Source organism: Pelodiscus sinensis, chromosome 1 (genome assembly GCF_049634645.1).
Source record: "Pelodiscus sinensis isolate JC-2024 chromosome 1, ASM4963464v1, whole genome shotgun sequence".
NCBI classification, from domain to species: domain Eukaryota; kingdom Metazoa; phylum Chordata; order Testudines; family Trionychidae; genus Pelodiscus; species Pelodiscus sinensis.
Genome location: NC_134711.1, coordinates 128,629,576 through 128,648,431, shown reverse-complemented (window position 1 = coordinate 128,648,431; position 18,856 = coordinate 128,629,576). Strand labels below are relative to the sequence as shown.

At 52.8% G+C, this 18,856-nt stretch overlaps 1 protein-coding gene across 1 annotated transcript in view; it reads left to right on the top strand.

Annotated features, from left to right (window-relative positions):
* Positions 1-12,485: 12,485 nt before the first annotated feature.
* The window catches only part of GPR19 (G protein-coupled receptor 19), a 28,944-nt gene continuing 22,573 nt past the window's right edge, over positions 12,486-18,856 (top strand). Inside the window, exon 1 of the mRNA XM_006115490.4 lies at positions 12,486-13,424. Within this exon, the coding sequence (XP_006115552.2) occupies positions 13,336-13,424 (89 nt within the window). The 5' untranslated portion in view covers positions 12,486-13,335. The remainder of the gene's footprint in view (positions 13,425-18,856) is intronic.

Below are 18,856 nucleotides of genomic sequence, written 5' to 3'. Positions count from 1 at the left end.
TAGTGAAGGTTCTTACAATCCTGAGATTGTGACAGGTGCCAAAAAATGAATATGAAGTTGACTTCAAGCCCTAGTCAGACAAATGCACAAAGCTGCTGTGCTCTGAAACAATAGCTCACCAAAATGTATCCAATGCCAACCCTTTAGCTATTTTTTCCCTTACTCTCCACTAGGAAAACAAGCTTATCAATGAAAGTGCAGAACTGTATTATCTTTTTATCAATATCATTCTCTGACAATCACCAGAAAATAATGTAATAAAACTGCAGAGGGAAAACAGCAGTAAAATAGGTCCCCAAAATATGTAGAGAAAAATATTTGGGAATGAAGCTGGCATGTGGTGAAACAGTCATTAACAATCCTATTCTGTAAACTGTGCAAGGACACACTGGGGCTGTTTTTGAAAACAGCTTATACCTGTGTTTTAAAAGAACATATACAGACTGGTATATTTTTGCAGGCACAAATAATTGCAGGCATCACTGATGTCACATAAATTTAACTCCCCGAACGCCCTCACAAATGCACCTACCTCCATTTGCACCCACACACTAGCAGATGGAACAGAGGTCTTTTGCAATACAGGCAGTCCCCGACTTACGCGGATCTGACTTACGAACAGGGCTTTCTCGCCCCGGAGCTCGCAGGCAGCGGTCAGCCACCTCGACCTCCGGGGCGAGAAAAGCTGCTCCCGGTGCCCCTGGTCTGCTGGGGACCGTCTCCAGCAGACCAGGGGCATCGGGAGCAAAGCCGCAGCCCCGGCGGGTTTGCTCGCGGTGCCCCTGGTCTGCTGGAGACGGTCCCCAGCAGACCAGGGGCACCGCGAGCAAAGCCGCAGCCTCGGCGGGGTCCCGCGCTTCTGAAGCTTTGCTCTGGCAAAGCCTCAGAAGCGCGGGACGCGGCTGCGGCTTTGCTCGCGGTGTCCCTGGTCTGCTGGGGACCGTCTCCAGCAGACCAGGGGCACCGGGAGCTAAGCTGCAGCGGCGGCGGGTCCCACGCCAGAGCAAAGCCTCAGAGGCGAGGCACCCCACCGCTGCGGCTTTGCTCCCCGTGTCCCTGGTCTGCTGGGGGGGGCGCAGCTAGTGTGCCCCCCACCCCAAGCAGACCAGGCTTTTGTTGTGGACCCTGGGGCAGAGCAGCTGGGGCGCTGCCGGTTGGTCCCGCAGCGCCGCTCTGGGCACTACTGGACCAACCCGGCAGCACCCCAGCTGCTCTGCCCCAGGCGTCCTGATTCAGCCGCTGCTGGTCAGTTTCAGCAGCGGCTGAATCAGGACGCCTGGGGCAGAGCAGCCGGGGTGCTGCTGGGTTGGTCCAGTAGCGCCGAGGAGCGGTGCTACTGGAGCAACCCAGCAGCACCCCAGCTGCTCTGCCCCAGGTGTCCCCAAGTCAGCCGTTGCTGAAACTGACCAGCGCTGACTACAGGAAGCCCGAGGCACAGTTGCTCTGCCCCGGGCTTCCTGGAATCAGCCGCTGATCAGTTTCAGCAGCAGCTGACTTGGGGTTCTTAAGTTGAATCTGTATGTAAGTCAGAACTGGCGGTCAGTTTCAGCAGTGGCTGAATCTGGACGCCAGTTCCGACTTACATACAGATTCAACTTAAGAACAAACCTACAGTCCCTATCTTGTACGTAACCCGGGGACTGCCTGTATCAGGCCCTAATGTCAGCCATAAACATATTCCCCAGTAGCCCGACCAGAAGACCCTTTCATTCACACACAACTTTGCTGCAAATTATTCTCTTGCAGTCAGCTAGAGCAGTAAAAGTCTGATGTGAGCTTGAGCTAGTTGCAGGTCATAGCACACAGGGCAGGAGGCTGTAGCATTCATGTCTGAGTGTTCATTAGCCATTGTCAAACCTACTGGTGTTTCTCTGACTGGAATCATTGGACCACAACCAAATGTAAATGCTGACAAACTTAGAGGTTACATTCTTTCCATTATGTCCACATTTCAGAGGGGAAACAGCTGTGCAGTGACTGACTTTGGTAATCTAAACACTTCATGGAGACAGAGCTGAGCATGACCAAGTAAGCAAGTGGTTGACTCTGTTTTTGTATCTTGTGCCTGCTGCATGGCCATTGATGTGATGTTCCGCATTTGCAGAATGTAGCTCCACAGAAGTCACTGCCCACTTAAGCAGCTGATCCTTCATCTTTGAAATCAATGGAAGTTTTGCCATTGACTTTAGTGGGAACAGAATTGGATCCCTTCATCTCTTTGTCTCATCTGAGTAAATAATTTGGATAATAGCTGCACTATGTAGGAACAGAATGGTATTTCTTTAAATATTTTTAACACTCTAGGATTCTCACTGTGATCTGTGCAGTAGAAGATGTTCTGGACCGCCTCCTGGGGGCTCATGTCGTCCCTGCCCCCCGGGACGTGATAGACCCCGGGGCAGAGGGACCGCTCCCAGGGTACGTCTACACTACAGCGCTAATTCAAACTAACTTAGTTCGAATTAGTTAATTCGAACTAGCGCATCTAGAACTAAAACACTGATTGGACGCAGGGGGGCATTTAAGGGCAGCTGAAACCGGTTCTGGCAGGGCATCAGGTCAGTAGTTGCTTTGTGTGGCTGCTGTCTGAGGCTATCTGAGGCTCGAGCTTAAAGGGACCCCCCTGGACAGCCGGTTCTCAGCTTTTCCTGCTTGCTTGCCAACCTCGCCCCCCAGGCAGGAGGCGAAAGCGCCCCGCACCGGAGGGGTTGGGCTGTCCCGGCCGTACTACACGCCGCCAGGGGGGTTGCTTCCGGGAGTGGGGCGCGGGGCACTGCCAGGGCACGAACGCTCCCAGCCACCCGGGCGCCCCACTGATTGGCGCTTTGCTGTGTCTCTCTCCGCAGGTGGTCAAGGCCATCAACCGGGTGCTACTCCGCAGGGTGGTCCGCCTTGCCGACCCGGACGCCGTCATCCGGGGCTTCAGCGCCCTCGGCTTCCCCAACTGCGGGGGGGCCATCGACAGGACGCACATCCCCATCCATGCCCCGGAACACCAGGCGTCCTGGTACGTCAACAGAAAGGGGTACTTCTCCGTGATCCTGCAGGTCATGTGTGACCACCGGGGACAGTTCACGGACATTAATGTGGGCTGGTCCGGCAAAGCACACGACGCCCGGGTGTACCGCAACTCCTCCGTGTGCCAGCGGCTGCAGGACAGGACCTTCTTCCCTGACCGCCACATCAGGGTCGGGGACGTGGACATGCCCGTGTGCCTGGTGGGGGATGCCGCCTACCCACTGCAGCCCTGGCTCATGAAGCCCTACACGGGGCACCTCAATCCCTTCCACCAGGCCTTCAATGCCAGGCTGACCAGGGCCCGCATCGTGGTGGAGGGGGCCTTCGGGCGACTGAAAGCCTGCTTTCAATGCCTCCTCACCCGTCTGGACCTGGCCGAGCACAACATCCCTCCCGTGGTGGCGGCATGTTGTGTGCTCCACAATTTGTGTGAGCGAAAGGGGGAGGTTTTCCTGCCAGCCTGGATGGGTGAGGCTGACCGCATGGCTGGACACTACAGTCAGCCCCGCACCGCCGCCATCCGGGAAGCCCAGCGGGGGGCCGTCCGGATCCGGGAAAGCCCTGCGGGAAAGCTTCCTGGTGGAGGAGGAGGAGGACTGACCTCTCCCTGCATGCCCCACTGGGGCCTTCTTCCACCTTCCCTCCTTTCTCTTTCCCCTCCCTATCTACTGTAAAATAAAGACACCTGTTTTTGAAACAAAAACGTCTGTTTATTTAACATAACTGGGTGCGGGAAGGGAGGAATGAGGATTGGAGAGGGGAGGAGGAAACCTGGGACGAGGGAGCTGGAAGGGGTGGGAAGGGAGGAAGGGAAAGGAAAGCTCAGGGGTGGGAGTCCGGCTGCCTCTCCCGTCTCGCCACACTGCGGGTCCGGGGGCGTCGGTGGGAAATGGTTGTGGAGGGGGGGGCAGGAGGGACAGAGGGTGTGGAGGAAGCAGGAGCGGAAGCGGGAGCGGGAGCAGGAGCGGGAGCGGGAAATGGGAAGCGGTCAAGCAGGCTCTGGAGGTGGCCTCGCAGGGCACGGCCCTGCTCCTCCAGGGCCTCCAAACTCCTCCGGTGCAGCCTCAGGTCCTTCTGGACCCAGTTGTCCTGGAGACGGAGCTGTTGATCCAGGAACCGGAGGTGCCTCCTCTGGTACTCCTCCTGGTTCCTGGCTGTCCTGCTTGCCCGGGCGCGGGCGGCTGCTGCAGGCGGGGTGGTACACCCTGCAGTCCCAGGTGCTGCGGCTGTGGTGCAACAAGACCAGCGGTCAATTTCCCCAGGGGCCCAGGTGTGTGAAACCCAGCTCCCCTCTGCAAGGCCAGGGCCCCTGCAGGATCCCCAGCTGCTGCTCCTTGGTGGGCAAGGCCCAGGCGCACGGTCCCGGGGCTCCCTCTCGCCCCAGCCCCCCGTACACATAAGGGGAACATGAGGGTACTCACAGGTGGACGCCTCCCCGGCCTCAGACGACACAGGCGAGCGGCTCTGTGGGGTGCCTCGGGGGTCCCAGGTCCTGGGCAGGCTGGCGGCAGGCTCCTGGCTCTCAGAGCCCTCTTCCTCCTCCTCCGTCTCCAGGAGCGGTCCCTCTGCCCCGGGGTCAATCACATCCCGGGGGGCAGAGACGGCATGAGCCCCCAGGAGGCGGTCCAGGGCATGGAAGTGGGGGCAGGCCTCCAGGTCGACCCCTGGCTGGCAGGCCCGGGAGTAGGACTGCCACAAGTCCTTAATTTTGCAGCGGACCTGCTCCCGGCTGCGCTGGTGGCCCCTGGCGGCCAGGCTGGCAGCCATGCGGCCGTAGACGGCTGCGTTCCGGTGGCTAGTGCGGAGATCGTGGACATTGGAGGCTTCCCCCCAAACCTCGATGAGGTCCACGATCTCCGCACTTGACCAGGTGGGCGCCCGCCTTTTGCGCCCCCGGGCAGGCTCCTGGGAGCCGCCAGGCTGGTCCTGGGGAGCAGTGGAGGGCTGGGAGCCCTCGGATGGCTGGCTCATCCTGTGGCAGGTGCAGGCTGTGCTGGCACGGGTGCTGGCAGCCTTGCAACTGGCACAAAGTGTGTAGCCAGCCCGTGGCCCTTTAAGGGCTCCGGGGCCGGGAGGGGGGCAATAGAGTTTCCCTGGTGTTGGCCAGAGTGGCCACCAGGGAAACCTGGGAAGCCTTAGCCTCCCACTAGTTCGAATTAAGGGTCTACACAGCTCTTAATTCGAACTAGCTAGTTCGAACTAGGCTTAATCCTCATAAAATGAGGTTTACCTAGTTCGAACTAAGCGCTCCGTTAGTTCGAATTAAGATCGAACTAACGGAGCGCTAGTGTAGCGCCTAGGAAAGTTAGTTCGAACTAACGTCCGTTAGTTCGAACTAACTTTGTAGTGTAGACATACCCCCAGAGACCAAGGAGGAGGAGGAGGGCTCCGAGAGCCAGGAGCCTGCCGGCAGCCTGCCCAGGACCCGGGACCCCCGAGGCACCCCACAGAGCCGCTCGCCTGTGTCGTCCGAGGCCGGGGAAGCGTCCACATGTGAGTACCATCGTGCTCCCGTTATGTGTACGGGGGGCTGGGGCAAGAGGGAGCCCAGGGACTGTGCGCCTGGGCCTTGCCCACCACGGAGCAGCGGCTGGGGATCCTGCAGGGGCCCTGGCCTTGCAGAGGGGAGCTGGGTTTCACACACCTGGGCCCCTGGGGCAATTGACCGCTGTTCTTGTTTCACCACAGCCGCAGCACCTGGGACTGCAGGGCACACCACCCCTCCTGCAGCAGCCGTCCGCGCCTGGGCCAGCAGGTGAGCCAGGAACCAGGAGGAGTACCAGAGGCGGCACCTCCGGTTCCTGGAGTAACAGCTCCGTATCCAGGACCACTGGGTCCAGGAGGACCTGAGGCTGTGCCGGAGGAGCTTGGAGGCACTGGAGGAGCAGGGCTGTGCCCTGCGAGGCCACCTCCAGAGCCTGCTCGACCGCTTCCCAATTCCTCCTGCTCCCCCTGCTCCTCCCCCTGCTCCTCCCGCTCCTGCTTCCTCCACACCCCCGTCCCTCCTGCCCCACCCTCCACAATCATTCCCCACCGACGCCCCCGGACCCACAGTGTTGTGAGACAGGAGAGGCAGCCAGACCCCCACCCTTTCCCTTCCTCCCTTCCCTCCCCTCCCAGCTCCCTCGTCCCAGGTTTCCCCCTCCCCTCTTCCACCCTCCTTCCTCCCTCCCCCCACCCCAGTTATGTTAAATAAAAAGATGTTTTTGTTTGAAAAACAGGTGTCTTTGACAGTAGGTAGGGAGGGGAAAGCGGAAGGGGGTAGGGTGGAAGAAGGCCCCAGTGGGGCATGCAGGAAGAGGTCAGTCCTCCTCCTCCTCCACCAGGAAGCTCTCCTGCAGGGCTTCCCGGATACGGACGGCCCCCCGCTGGGCTTCCCGGATGGCGGCGGTGCGGGGCTTACCGTAGTGGCCAGCCATGCGGTCAGCCTCAGCCATCCAGGCTGGCAGGAAAGCCTCCCCCTTTCTCTCACATAAATTGTGGAGCACACAACATGCTGCCACCACGGGAGGGATGTTGTGCTCGGCCAGGTCCAGACGGGTGAGGAGGCATCAAAAGTGGGCTTTCAGTTGCCCGAAGGCCCCCTCCACCACGATGCGGGCCCTGGTCAGCCTGGTATTGAAGGCCTGGCGGGAGGGATTGAGGTGCCCCGTGTAGGGCTTCATCAGCCACGGCTGCAGTGGGTAGGTGGCATCCCCTACCAGGCACACGGGCATGTCCACGTCCCCGACCCTGATGTGGCAGTCGGGGAAGAAGGTCCCGTCTTGCAGCCGCTGGCACACGGAGGAGTTGCGATACACCCGGGCGTCGTGTGCTTTGCCAGACCAGCCCACATTAATGTCCGTGAACTGTCCCCGGTGGTCATACACGGCCTGCAGGATCATGGAGAAGTACTCCTTGCGGCTCACGTAACGGGACGCCTGGTGTTCCGGGGCACGGATGGGGATGTGCGTCCCATTGATGGCCTCCCCGCAGTTGGGGAAGCCAAGGGCGCCGAATCCCCAGATGACGGCGTCCAGGTCGGCGAGGCGGACCACCCTGCGGAGCAGCACCCGGTTGATGGCCTTGACCACCTGCGGAGAGAGACACAGCAAAGCGCCAATCAGTGGGGTGCCAGGGTGGCTGGGAGCATTCGTGCCCTGGCAGTGCCCCGCACCCCACTCCCGGAAGCAACCCCCCCTGGCGGCGTGTAGTACGGCCAGGACAGACCGACCCCTCTGGTGCGGGGCGCTTTCGCCTCCTCCCCCCCCCTTTGTCCCTGGGGCGGCCCATCCCTTCCTTGCATCCCTCCCCCCCGGCGCAGTGGCCGACGAGTGCCATACCTGCATGAGCACCACTCCGACAGTGGATCTCCCCACGCCGAACTGGTTCCCGACGGATCGGTAGCTGTCCGGCGTGGAGAGCTTCCAGAGGGCGATGGCCACCCGCTTCTGGAGGGGGATGACGGGCCTCATGCGAGTGTTTGTTCTGCGCAGAGCAGGGGCGAGCCGCTCGCAGAGCTCCAGGAAGGTGTCCCTCCTCATCCTGAAGTTCTGGGTCCACTGTCGGTCTTCCCAGCGCTCCAGGATGATGCGGTCCCACCAGTCGCTGCTGGTGTCCAGATGCCAGATGCGGCGGGGCACGCCAGTGCCGGGGCGCCGCCGCGGCTCCTCCATGGCCCCCAGGGCGGCTAGGTGGAGAGGCAGGGGGCTGACGTGCACCAGGAGGTGCCAGGCAGCCTCGAGCCATTGCTGGCAGGCTTGCAGCAGCAAGTCCAGAAAGTGCACCAGAAGGTGCAGGGTGAGCTCTGGCTCCATGTTGCCACCTGCGGTGGCGTCCCCGAAGGGAAGCACCGACACACACGGGCGCAGAGATCAACGCTTTGCTGTCCCTCGGCGAGGTTGCCAAGCAAGCAGGAAAAGTTGAGAACCGGCTGTCCGGGGGGGTCCCTTTAAGCACGAGCCTCAGATAGCCTCAGACAGCAGCCACACAAAGCAACTACTGACCTGATACCCTGCCAGAACTGGTTTCAGCTGCCCTTAAATGCCCCCCTGCGTCCAATCAGTGTGGACGCGCTAGTTCGAATTAGCAAAACGCTAATTCGAACTAGTTTTTAGTTCTAGATGCGTTAGTTCAAATTAGCGCTGTAGTGTAGACATACCCATAGTTATTTAGAATGTTATTATTCCTGTGTGGTTTCTACCTAATTATTTATTAATTATTATTATTATGTAGTAAAGAGGAAAAGACACTAATAATACAAATACCTCAGTGGGACACCATGAGTGTTCCTAGTGGCAAAGTATTTTGAAATCATCAGACAAAAAGTGCAAAAGATATTAGAAATGTGTCATGATCAACAGAAGTGCTAGCAGTACTTGGCAGAGCCACGTACAGTGTGTATTAGCTTGCATACACAGACAAGCTAATGAGAAGTACTCTTGGCTTGCAAGGAGTTCTAGCTGTGCAATTCTCTTGGGGGGAACAGCTAATTGCAACAAACTGATCTATATTCTGTGGGAATTTTGTATTGTGGGCATACCCCAGGGATGTCATTACACTTAATGATGATATTTCTGTTCAGCTTGAAAAACAATTACAAGTCACATGTAGATAATTGAACAATAGACAATACAGCAGTTTGGAGGGTTAGATTAAAGTCCCACTTATTTGCTAAAACCAAAGAAAACACTTCTGGCTTGATTCTCAAAGCCACTGAATTTTCAGAAGCCACATCATGTAGAATAACATAAGAGATAAAAGAATACTGTATAGTAATAAAAAAAACCTTTCACTCTGTTTCCCTTTAATCTATTTCTCAAAAAGAAAATGTGCTTTTCCAAAATATGTCATGTGATTCTTTAAAGTGTATTTGGATTGTGCCACACACAAAAATAGGAAGAATGAAAATATTCAGGGCTTGATTTACCCTTTCCCAATCCAAATTTGGCACTGCTCTAACTAGTGGTGGGCAGGATCTTGCACAAAAAGTGTTTTTGCACAAAACAGACATGTCCACACTCCATGTTTTTGCGCAAAAACCTCTTGCGCAAAAACGGAGTGGAAGAGATTATGCAAACGAACCATGAGAAAATGCTAATCAATGCTTCATTTGCATTGCCTATTCCAATGCGGCGGCCATTTTTATTTTAATGAAGCAGGGGATATTTAAATCCCCGCTTCATTGACTAGGTCGGTATGTCTAATTTACATGCCTCTGCCAGCAGAGGCATGTAGTCTAGGCATACCCTAGTGTCCTCTCAGCAATTCTGTGTAGGAGAAACCACACTTAGCTCAACAAGGCCTTGACTTCGGTGTTCTCATCTAAACTCATTTGCTATCCATAATTATAAATTATTAAAATGTAATTAACAAAGCTGATTAAAACTGATTGGAGAAAGGTTCAGAAAGAAGTAGCAAAGAAATGTATAAAAAGACTGAAATGAACAAGATCCAGTAAAAGAAACACTGAACTACAGAAACTGAGGCAGTGGGATTGAAGAACCAGACCAGAGGTAGCAATAACCATCATGAAGTACAAGAGAACTTCCTGGTTCCTAGAGTGCAGTAATTTGTGATCCCTAACTATTCAGTCTTATCCGTTTATTGCCTGACATAAATGGGTGGTTTGACACCATAGATGACAATAATTATGTCTGAAATGTTAATAAAGACAAAACTTGTTGAAGTCTAAATTAGATGGACTTGTGACTCAGTTTCCCACCTTACAGTCACAACACCAAATAGAAAATACACCAAAATGATATCAGGGAATGAGTCAAAGGAATAAGGAAAAGGTTTCTGTGTCTTTTTCTTTATATTACTATGGTAGTTTCTTAAAATAGAGAGCAAAAACTTTTCGTTCAACTAGCACAGTATAACTTGCTGTAGAACAATCAATATAACCACATGAGATTTATTGGGAAGCATGTACATCCCTGCTCTATTTGCCTGTAGACATTCAAAAATTTCAACTGTATTAGAATCTGCTGTTTTGTGGCTACTTCTTCTCACATTAGTAATAAAGCATTTATTCTTGACAATATTCCATTAGTCAATTATCTAAAGAGGAAGGTGAAAAGAAGGAAACAGCCAAAGACTTCACTCATGATTTAAACCACATTGTTGAATTCATTAATACAGACAATGCAGAGATTAGATGGATTGGTCATGTCACCATCTCCAGTCTGTGGACTAGTCAAAACAATTAGTCTACTGGGAGTGAAAAATGGTCACAAGCCTAACTGATGCTGTTAGTCCATACACAAAACTATTGAGACTATTCATGAGTGAAATTCTGCATAGAGCCAAAACACCACTTAAATCCTATTTTTTATATTTTAAGTGGGACTAACATGGCACATATAGGCTTATGGTGGGACCATAGGCTGTGTACAGATACAACATAAAAAGTCCAATGAGTAATAATAAATATAGGAGCAAGGCTAAATGAGAGGAGCCAGTAGTTGATTTGTAGCTATTTAAAGGTACTAGCAGATGTACCCAGCGTTACTCGGTCCTTAACTGTAGTAATATTTGGAGTTTGGTTTTGTAAATTAAAAGGAAAATGTACATGCTTTATTTACATGATTGTGTAGGGCATGGGAATCAGAGCAGAGAGCTCAGAGTGGAAGGTGGGGAGGGGGGGTTCAGGCACGGGGTGAGTGTGCAGGAGTGAGGGCAGGGACTGTGAGGTGACAAGATTAAAGGCAGGAGGCTGGGAAGCTTGCAGAGGGAGCTTACCTGGGCTGCCCATGGCAGCCAGGGTGGGGCTGCTGTAGCTGCAACTCCTCTGAGGTGCGGGGTGGCGGGGTGCTGGCACTGTGCTCTCCAACCAGTAGCTGCACCTGCAGGGCTGGGCTACAATCCCTAGTTGGCAGCTCCTCCCAGGAGGCTAGGGCTGCATGGGCTGGTCCCACCCTGCAGCCTGTCTGGGGCAGGAGGTGGCAAGGCCAGTCCAGGGAGAGGGGTCAAAGCTCTGAGACTGACCCCAGCCTCCAGGCTCTCTGTGGGGGGGCAGGCTCTGGGGGTTGCCCCCAGCCTGTATCACCCCTCCTCTGCCTGCAGGCTGTCCATGGGGGGAGCAGGCTTCTGGGGGCCAATCAAGGCCTCCAGCACCCTCTCCTCTGCCCCTCTTCCCCCACAGCCTGCAGGCTATCAGTTGGGTGGGCAAGGCTCAGGGGGCTGGCCCAAGCCTCCAGATTATCCCTCCACCATGTCCTGCAGCCTGTCTGGGGGGAGTGAGGGTCAGAGAGCTGGCTCCAGGCTCCAGCAGTAGGAGAGGGCAAGAGTCCCAGAGCTGACACCAGCCTCAGCAGCCCCCCCCCCCCCCATGTCCTGCAGTTGTCCAGGGGCAAGGCTCTGAGGGTCAGGCTCCAGTCCCTCCTCTCCCCCCCCACCACACACACACACAGCCTGCAGGCTCTCTGTGTGATGCAGAGACTCTGGGAGCTGCCCACAGCCTGCAGTCCCTTCTCCCTCCCTCTCCCCAGGGGGCACAGGCTGTCTGTGGGCAGGGCAGGCTCCAGGGGCCAGGCTAAGCCTCCAGCACCCTTCTCCCCCATGTCCTGCAGCCTGTCCGGGGGGCTGAGGCTTCAGGGGTTGGCCCCAGCCTCCAGTGCCCCTCATGGCCTATAGCTGGTAAGGGATGGGCTCTGCAGCCAAGGCCTGGGAGGAGGGAAAGGGTTTGGGGCAGGGGTGCTACTTACCAAGGTGCTCCCTTGCAAGGTGATGGAAACCCAGCCCTGCTGGTCACTCCCTTGGTGGTACAGTTGCTCTCAGTGGCATTGCAGGATAGCTCTCCCCTGCAGCCACTCTCATATCCTGTCCCTCAGAACCGCAGCCCCTCCCTTTGCATGTTATGGAAAACTGTCCCTTCCCTGGGGCTCCTGGTGGTCCTGGTACAACCAGACCCTGGCCTTGCTTTAAGGCAGGGGAAGAGGAAGCTGCTACTGCATTTAGTGGGTTTATGGTTTAAGAGGAGCTCTTGCACAAACCGACTGCAGACTCTCTCTAAAATTAGATGTCAAGGTATGTGATCATAATTGGCCATGGAGCTGTTGCCTGCGCCCCAGGCCAGTGAGAGCAGGAGCCAATGCTACGAGTAACAAAGATCCCCACCCAGGACTCTCCTTGAACGGCCTGTGTCTTGGGGGGGGGGGGGGGGGGGGGCGCCAAGTGAGGCCAACGGGACGTGCTCCTCGCTGGAAGTCACCGGCAAGGCAGCCCGCACAACTCCCCACCCCAGCTCTTTGGGGCCATCTCGGTGCGGGGACTTAGCACTGGGGCGTCCCGCCTTTCCCGCCCCAGGCACGCAAAGGGCTCGCACCCCGGGGAGGGGGCCGCGCTGTGGGCTGCCGGGTCTCACACCGGGCTGCGCGCCCCAGTGTGGCAATACGAGCATCAGAGGGGGGGGGCAGCGGGGCTGGGAGGAACCTCGCTGAGCCCCCCCCCCCGCACCCATCCCGCCCCCTTTCCATTGCCAGGGCCCCATGGCGACCATCGCTGAGGAAAACCAGCCTCTTCCACAGGCGCGCAGCGCCATAGCAACCGGCACGTCAGCCACGGCGCGAACCCCGAGCGCAGGGGCCTCTGGCCGCGCTGCCCTGCCCCGGGGCGGGAGGTGGTCCGGGGGCATCGCATTGCGGGGGGCGGGGGGGCTGGTTCCCCGGCTTTGCTGGGGACTTCGGGAGGGAAGCGACGCCGCATTGCCTGGCGGCCCAGTTGCACCTCAGGCCCCTTTGCCTGAGGTCAGAGAGAGACGTGGCTCCCCCCCTCCCTCCCCCATGGCTCGTGGGTGCAGGCTGGCAAACATTTCAGCCGCCAGCGCGGAGCCCAAGCGGGGCGCTGCTGTCCAAGGTACTGAAAGGAAGAGCCCGATTCCTGGTGTTTTCCCCAGGAGCGATGGGCAGGGGCTGGGGAAGCGAGAGGCAGGGCAGGGGACTAATGTGCCTGACTCTAGCTCCTGGGAATCTAGGGAAACAGAGGCGGGGAGTAAAGCATGGGCTGCGGCAGGGGCATTCCCATTGCTGCGCAGCGCGGAGGCAGCACCTGTCCTGCTGCCTGGTAGCTTTAAGGGCGAGGAGGAAGGGGCCGGGAGGGAGGGGAATCGAGGCTGTTAGATCCTGGAGGCCCGACAAAAAAAAAGCCACATGATCCATTTCCCACGTGACGTTTTCCGGTGCTTGGAAAGAAGAGGGTGCCAGCAGCCAGCCCTGCAAAACGTCATCCCTTTCTCCAGCCGAGGGAAGAGGCACATGCAAACATCGCCCTCTCCGCCGGACAGATGGCTCTGCCCAGGCAAGAGAGCAACAGTCAACATGCTTCGTGGCTGCCACTATGACGGGTGCCCGCCCAGAGGTGCTGTCTAGTGGGATTCCGAGTAGAAAAAGGAACCGCAGCTCTCCTCGGACTGTGCTTGGGAGCAGGTAAGTGCCTTGGTGGGTAGTGGGCGTTGAACCGGGTCATGATTCGAAGGGGGTAGCGCCCCTCTTCCGGGATAGACCTGCGCTGTGCTTTTCCCATTGCTTTGCTGACTGGGAGTGGCACCAGCCTTTCCTTCACGCCTTCCGGGGTGGTAAGAAGAGGTTTGGTTTCCTGGAGCAGGAGCTAAACACATTCACCTGAAAGCAGCGTCCGGTTCTTTAGAATACAGAAGAGGGGGCTTTTAAGGCACTAGAAGCTTTCTGAAAAGCAGGCCACTTATTTCTGTGCCTAAAGATGGCAGTCCCATTTAAGTAGCAATGAATTCTGTTCACTAGAGATGATCGATTTGTCCTACCTCTGGGGAAAAATACTTGAGCGGCTTTTCTCCTTTTGTTACTGTGTTAAAACGTGCCTTTGTGTTTCTGTTCCTGGTAGTCTCCTCCTCTTCCTGAAAGGGACACACTGTTAGTGGGTGGGACACTGGAGCGACTTGGGAAAGCCTGGCAGAGCAGCAAACCACCTTCGCTTATCTAGAGATAGGAGAGTCAGCAAGTTCTGTTGCCTGCAAGTCAGTAAATCAGACACATGTTCCCTCAAAAATAAGGGCAGTATTTTGAATCTATGCAGCTTAGCTGTCTGCACTGTGAAAGGAGTGAGGGTTCCACAGTACTGTGAAGGGGAGAAATTGGCTTGTCAGACCAGGTAGGAACAGTTCTACTTCTTTCTGGCCAAGGTTTTTTTTTTTTTTTTTTAAATGAGTGCCCAAAATCATTCGCTGAAGGCCTAATTAAGCAACTTGATTTTCAAATGTGCTAAGGACCATGAAGCTCCTACTGAGATGAAGAGAGGGTTCTTCACCTTGTGCAGTAACAAAGGTTCTTTGAGATGGTTGCCCCTGTGAGTGCTCCACCCTGTCCGCTGCTGCACCCACATAGACAACCATCTCAAAGAATGAGATCTGCTGGGTACATAGCATTAAAAAAAAACAAGTCATTTATTTGTGTGTTGAAATATGGATAAGAACCCAGTTCTGGCCCCCATTTTAAACATCTCAGCCTTTAAAGCCTTGAGCAAAACTTATGGACCTCAGTTTTTCCACATGAAAACGACCATCCTACAGCTAGCATTCATCATATAGATAGTAGCAATTCCACAAAGGTGTGGAGATATAATAATTATTTGTAAAGCTTTTGTAAGTCCTCTGATGCAAGGCCCCATAGAACTGCAAAAACGGTTTCAATTTCTCAACTATTAGAAAAGTCATTTTTAGTAAGACTATATCAATTATTTATAAAGTTCATAATTTTAAAAAAGGCCATGGAATACCAATCGGAAAATCACCAGTCAATATTTTGGTGACAGCAATGCAAAGAGGATGATAAACTGAAAGGGCCAAATTCGCTGCCAGTGTAAATTGTCAGAGCTCCATTGCCCTCATTAGAATTTCACCCATTTACATTCTATACAAAATGTCAGTATTTCACTCTTTCCAAGTTTCAGAGTTCAGTCATACAGGGTACATTTTAGAATATCTTCATATTTGATGTAGCAGTCACCACACTGCATCAGATCAGTGGGCTACTCAGTTCAGTTTCATGATACTTCAGAGGAAGATGCAAGAAACCCTGCTGCTGTTTGCATCTATGGAAAATGTTTAAGAAAGATTTTTTTTGATCCCCAAAGACACTTCGGTCTCAAAACATTCCTCTAGACAAAACCTCTCTGTTTTTCACTAACTAATGCTCTCTTGAAAACAGCATGGCTGATTAAAATCTCATTTGCACCAATATAACATCGTTCACTAGCGGATTTACTCCTGATTTACCCCAGCATGCATGAGATCAGCATTATGTTCAGTTTATTGAATATGTTAGACTTGTCTGGTTTTAGATCCAAAGATTGATGGTTCTGCTTGATAGTTTTAGGACTGCTTCATTGCATTGTATTTATTAGCTAGAAAAAATGAAAGATGTTCTTCTAAATTAATTTTTAAAATGCACGTGCAATTCAGCAACCAGAGAAAGGACCAGATGAATAACTGCTTGGCATACCAACCTTCCAAGAAGTATAGCACAAATACTTGACAGATTTAGTCATACAAGAGCCCCGTACTCTCCTCCACTGCACAGCACAGAGGGAACTCAAAAACAGGGCTTGGAAACAGCCAGTTCAACCCCTTATGCCCGATCACTACTTCTCTGAAATTATTTATTCTCCAGAATCACAACTTTTACCTTCAACACCAGAAAACGTACCTGGCATTGCCTGGGTCCTTAATTCAACTAATGTTTGTATTTTAGAAAATAAAAAAGTATATACTTCATTTGAATCATTGCTCTACCGCAGCCCTCTCCCACTGCAGCAGCTTCAGGCCAGGTAAGAAGTGCCTCTCTATGGCTGCTGCAGCTACAGTAGGTACAGCCAGGGGAAAGGTGCATGTCACCCAGCTGGGGAAGGTCCAGGTTCATTTGCCCCCTGTGCTCCCCAGCCAGAGTGAGAAATGCAGCAAACTGTGCACTTTCCCTCACACCCTGATAAAAGAGGACAGCCAGCAATGTCTCTATAGAAACGCGAGGGTAGCTACAGCCCCCCCTTTCCTAAAGGGAGTTTGAAGGTGAGAGGCTCGGAGTTGGGGCAGGCTCAGATGGGGGGGAGGAGTCAAACCCCCAGCCAGCCCTTTTCACCTGCCTGGTGATCCTGTCTCTTTTCTGTATGGTTTTCTGAGAAGCAATCCCATTCCACATACATCCCATTTTCCTGGCACAATCAAGCTCTTACCTTGCTTTAAGTTATGATTATAGCAGGGGTGTCCAAACTTTTTTCAAAGAGGGCCAGATTTGATGAAGTGAACATGCGTGAGGGCCGACCATTTTGCCTGACATTCTTTGAACCATTAAAATTAAATGCAAATTAACTATTTTATGCAAAGTTTATTGCAAACGGCATACTTTTCATTTCGTCACATGGATGACAAATCTAAACAGGTGTTAAATCACTCTGCCTTTCATATCTGAAGGCCAGATGAAAAAAAAAATCCAGGAAGCTGAAATATATGTCAGGAACATTGTAAAGTACATTACATATTATTGGTAATAAAGGTTGTCTGTCAACTTTTAAGTTCAAAAAATATGAACAGGAACATAACACCAAGTATACATGTTGTGTCCAAATATATTTATAACTGATTTAGACCAACTGACATTAACTGAGATTTTACAATGTATTCATCTCAATACATATGGATTCGTTGGGGGCCATAAAAGATAGATATTGCCAAATTACCTGGGGGGCCGTATTAAACCGGAACACGGGCCGCAATTGGCCCTCGGGCCGGACTTTGGACATGCCTGGATTATAGGAAGCAGCACACCAAATTTGGTGGTTCTAGCTCTTACCATTTAGGAGGAATTCTTGAACAGACAGACACACACACAGACAGAAAAACGCTTTTAACTATATAGTAGATAAGTATTTCAGTGTTATGGCTGCAAAGAAAACTTCCAGATGTGAACCTTTTTTAACCAATGCATACATGAATTGGTGTGAACTGCCCTATTCATTTCACAGAGGGGTCAATTCAGAGGTAAAGCGAGAGAAAGGAAAATCACAAGTCTACACTATTTACTCGAGTGACATCTCTCTGGGGTGTGTCAAGGGCTACGCCCCTGTCCAGGGTGTCAGCCCCCTCTTACTGGGTCTACGCAGTACCCCCCACAGTCCCCACGTAAAAGTCAGGGCCCTTCTATTAGGGCATATATGGTACCAAAGTCCCAATGCAAAAGTCTAGGCCCTTCTATCAGGGCATATACGGTACTAGAGGCCTAGCCGCTCTGAGAAGCCTCCCCTGGTCCAGGGTTTGCTTGTCCAGGGAAGGAAAAATGGGTGGTAGGGGGACCCGGGTCCTCCCTCTCCACCGGGTCCCAGCCCAGGGCCCTTTAGACAGGGTCTATGACTCCTGCCGGCTCGGCGGGGGATCCAGCCGATACAGGCCGAGCCAAACTTTGTATCCCTTGCCCTGGGCTGCTTCCTACCCCGCCCTGGTTCCCCCCGGGCCCCTTCGCCTCCGAGGCAGGACCTGTCGGGGTTGCGGGCGCGCTCCTGCCGCCCAGGGTCAGCGGCTGCTTCCTCCGTGTCAGGATCCGGCGCGGGCGGCAACTCTGGTCCCAGCAGCTGCAAGAACACTGGCCCAGCCTGGTCTCCTCCTTCACCCTGGGGCCTCCCCAACTGCTGGGCTTCTTCTGCCTTTATACCCGGCCACTGTTGGGAGCATGCCCAGCAGGGTCGGAGGGGCGGGGCTTTCTCTGCCAGCTGGGCCTGGGCTATCCCCTGCTCATCAGTGCGGGGCCTGTCCGCCCCGTCACAGGGTGCCATAAACATCTGAGAGATAGCATCTCTTACTCCCCTTGGTTCCCCCCCCCCCCCCAATCAAGGAGGCATCCTGCCCAAAAGGCCTAAATGAACCAATGGACACAATGAAGCTCCACCAAGGCGGAACCAAGTGATATGCCAAATTCTATTTTGAACTAGAGTGGATCAGGAGGGCGGGGAGCAGGAAATAGTCAAAACAGTTTGTCTGAAACAACTGTTTCAACTATTTTTTTTGTGAAATTATAACTTCAGTGAACATTCCCACAGAGAAAATTATTCAAACCAAAAAAAAATAATTTTGGAAAGTTAGTGTTGAGGAAAGCTTTAAAATCTAATTTTTGGATATTATATAGGTTTTTTTCCCCATTACTATAACATTTACATGACTTCATGACATATCAGTAGACATATTACATAGTGTCAATCTCATAATATGACATAAAATAGCTGAATGGTCTGATTTTATTTTTAAGATCATTAAGGACAGCTGCTACTGCTTACTGAAATCTTATTTTTTTGGATAAACTTGTCTCCTGTATGTTTTGTAATGAAAGAGTATGACGGTTTAACATATTGTTCATTACTAATTACTGACATGTCATGAAATAAAGTAAAATAAATGAAGAAAACCTAAAATAAATTTCTAAATGAAATTGAAATTTCAAAAATTTCTAACATTTTTTTTCAAAATTGAAATTCTTTAGACAATCCATATTGCAGGACATTTTTAAAGATTTTTTTTTCATTCCAGTCTGGAACAAAGGAAAATTTTGCTGAAATGTCTTATGAAACAAAAATTCCAAGTTTCTACCAGCTGTATTTTGAACATTTGCACAGTCTACTGTGAGGGGCATCCTATTTTGGCAACCCTGATTGGTGATGTATATTTTGTGAGGCCCCAATCAAAGGGTGGATTATTTGATATAAATCGGAAGCAACTCCACTGAAGTCAGTGAGTTACTCTAATGTGAGATTAGAAATGGCCCCATGAGTTTTAGAAGCAATTTCCCTCTTTCATGGGGTTTCCCCTCCAGAGGGGAGAATAACATCCATTGCTATATTAGTT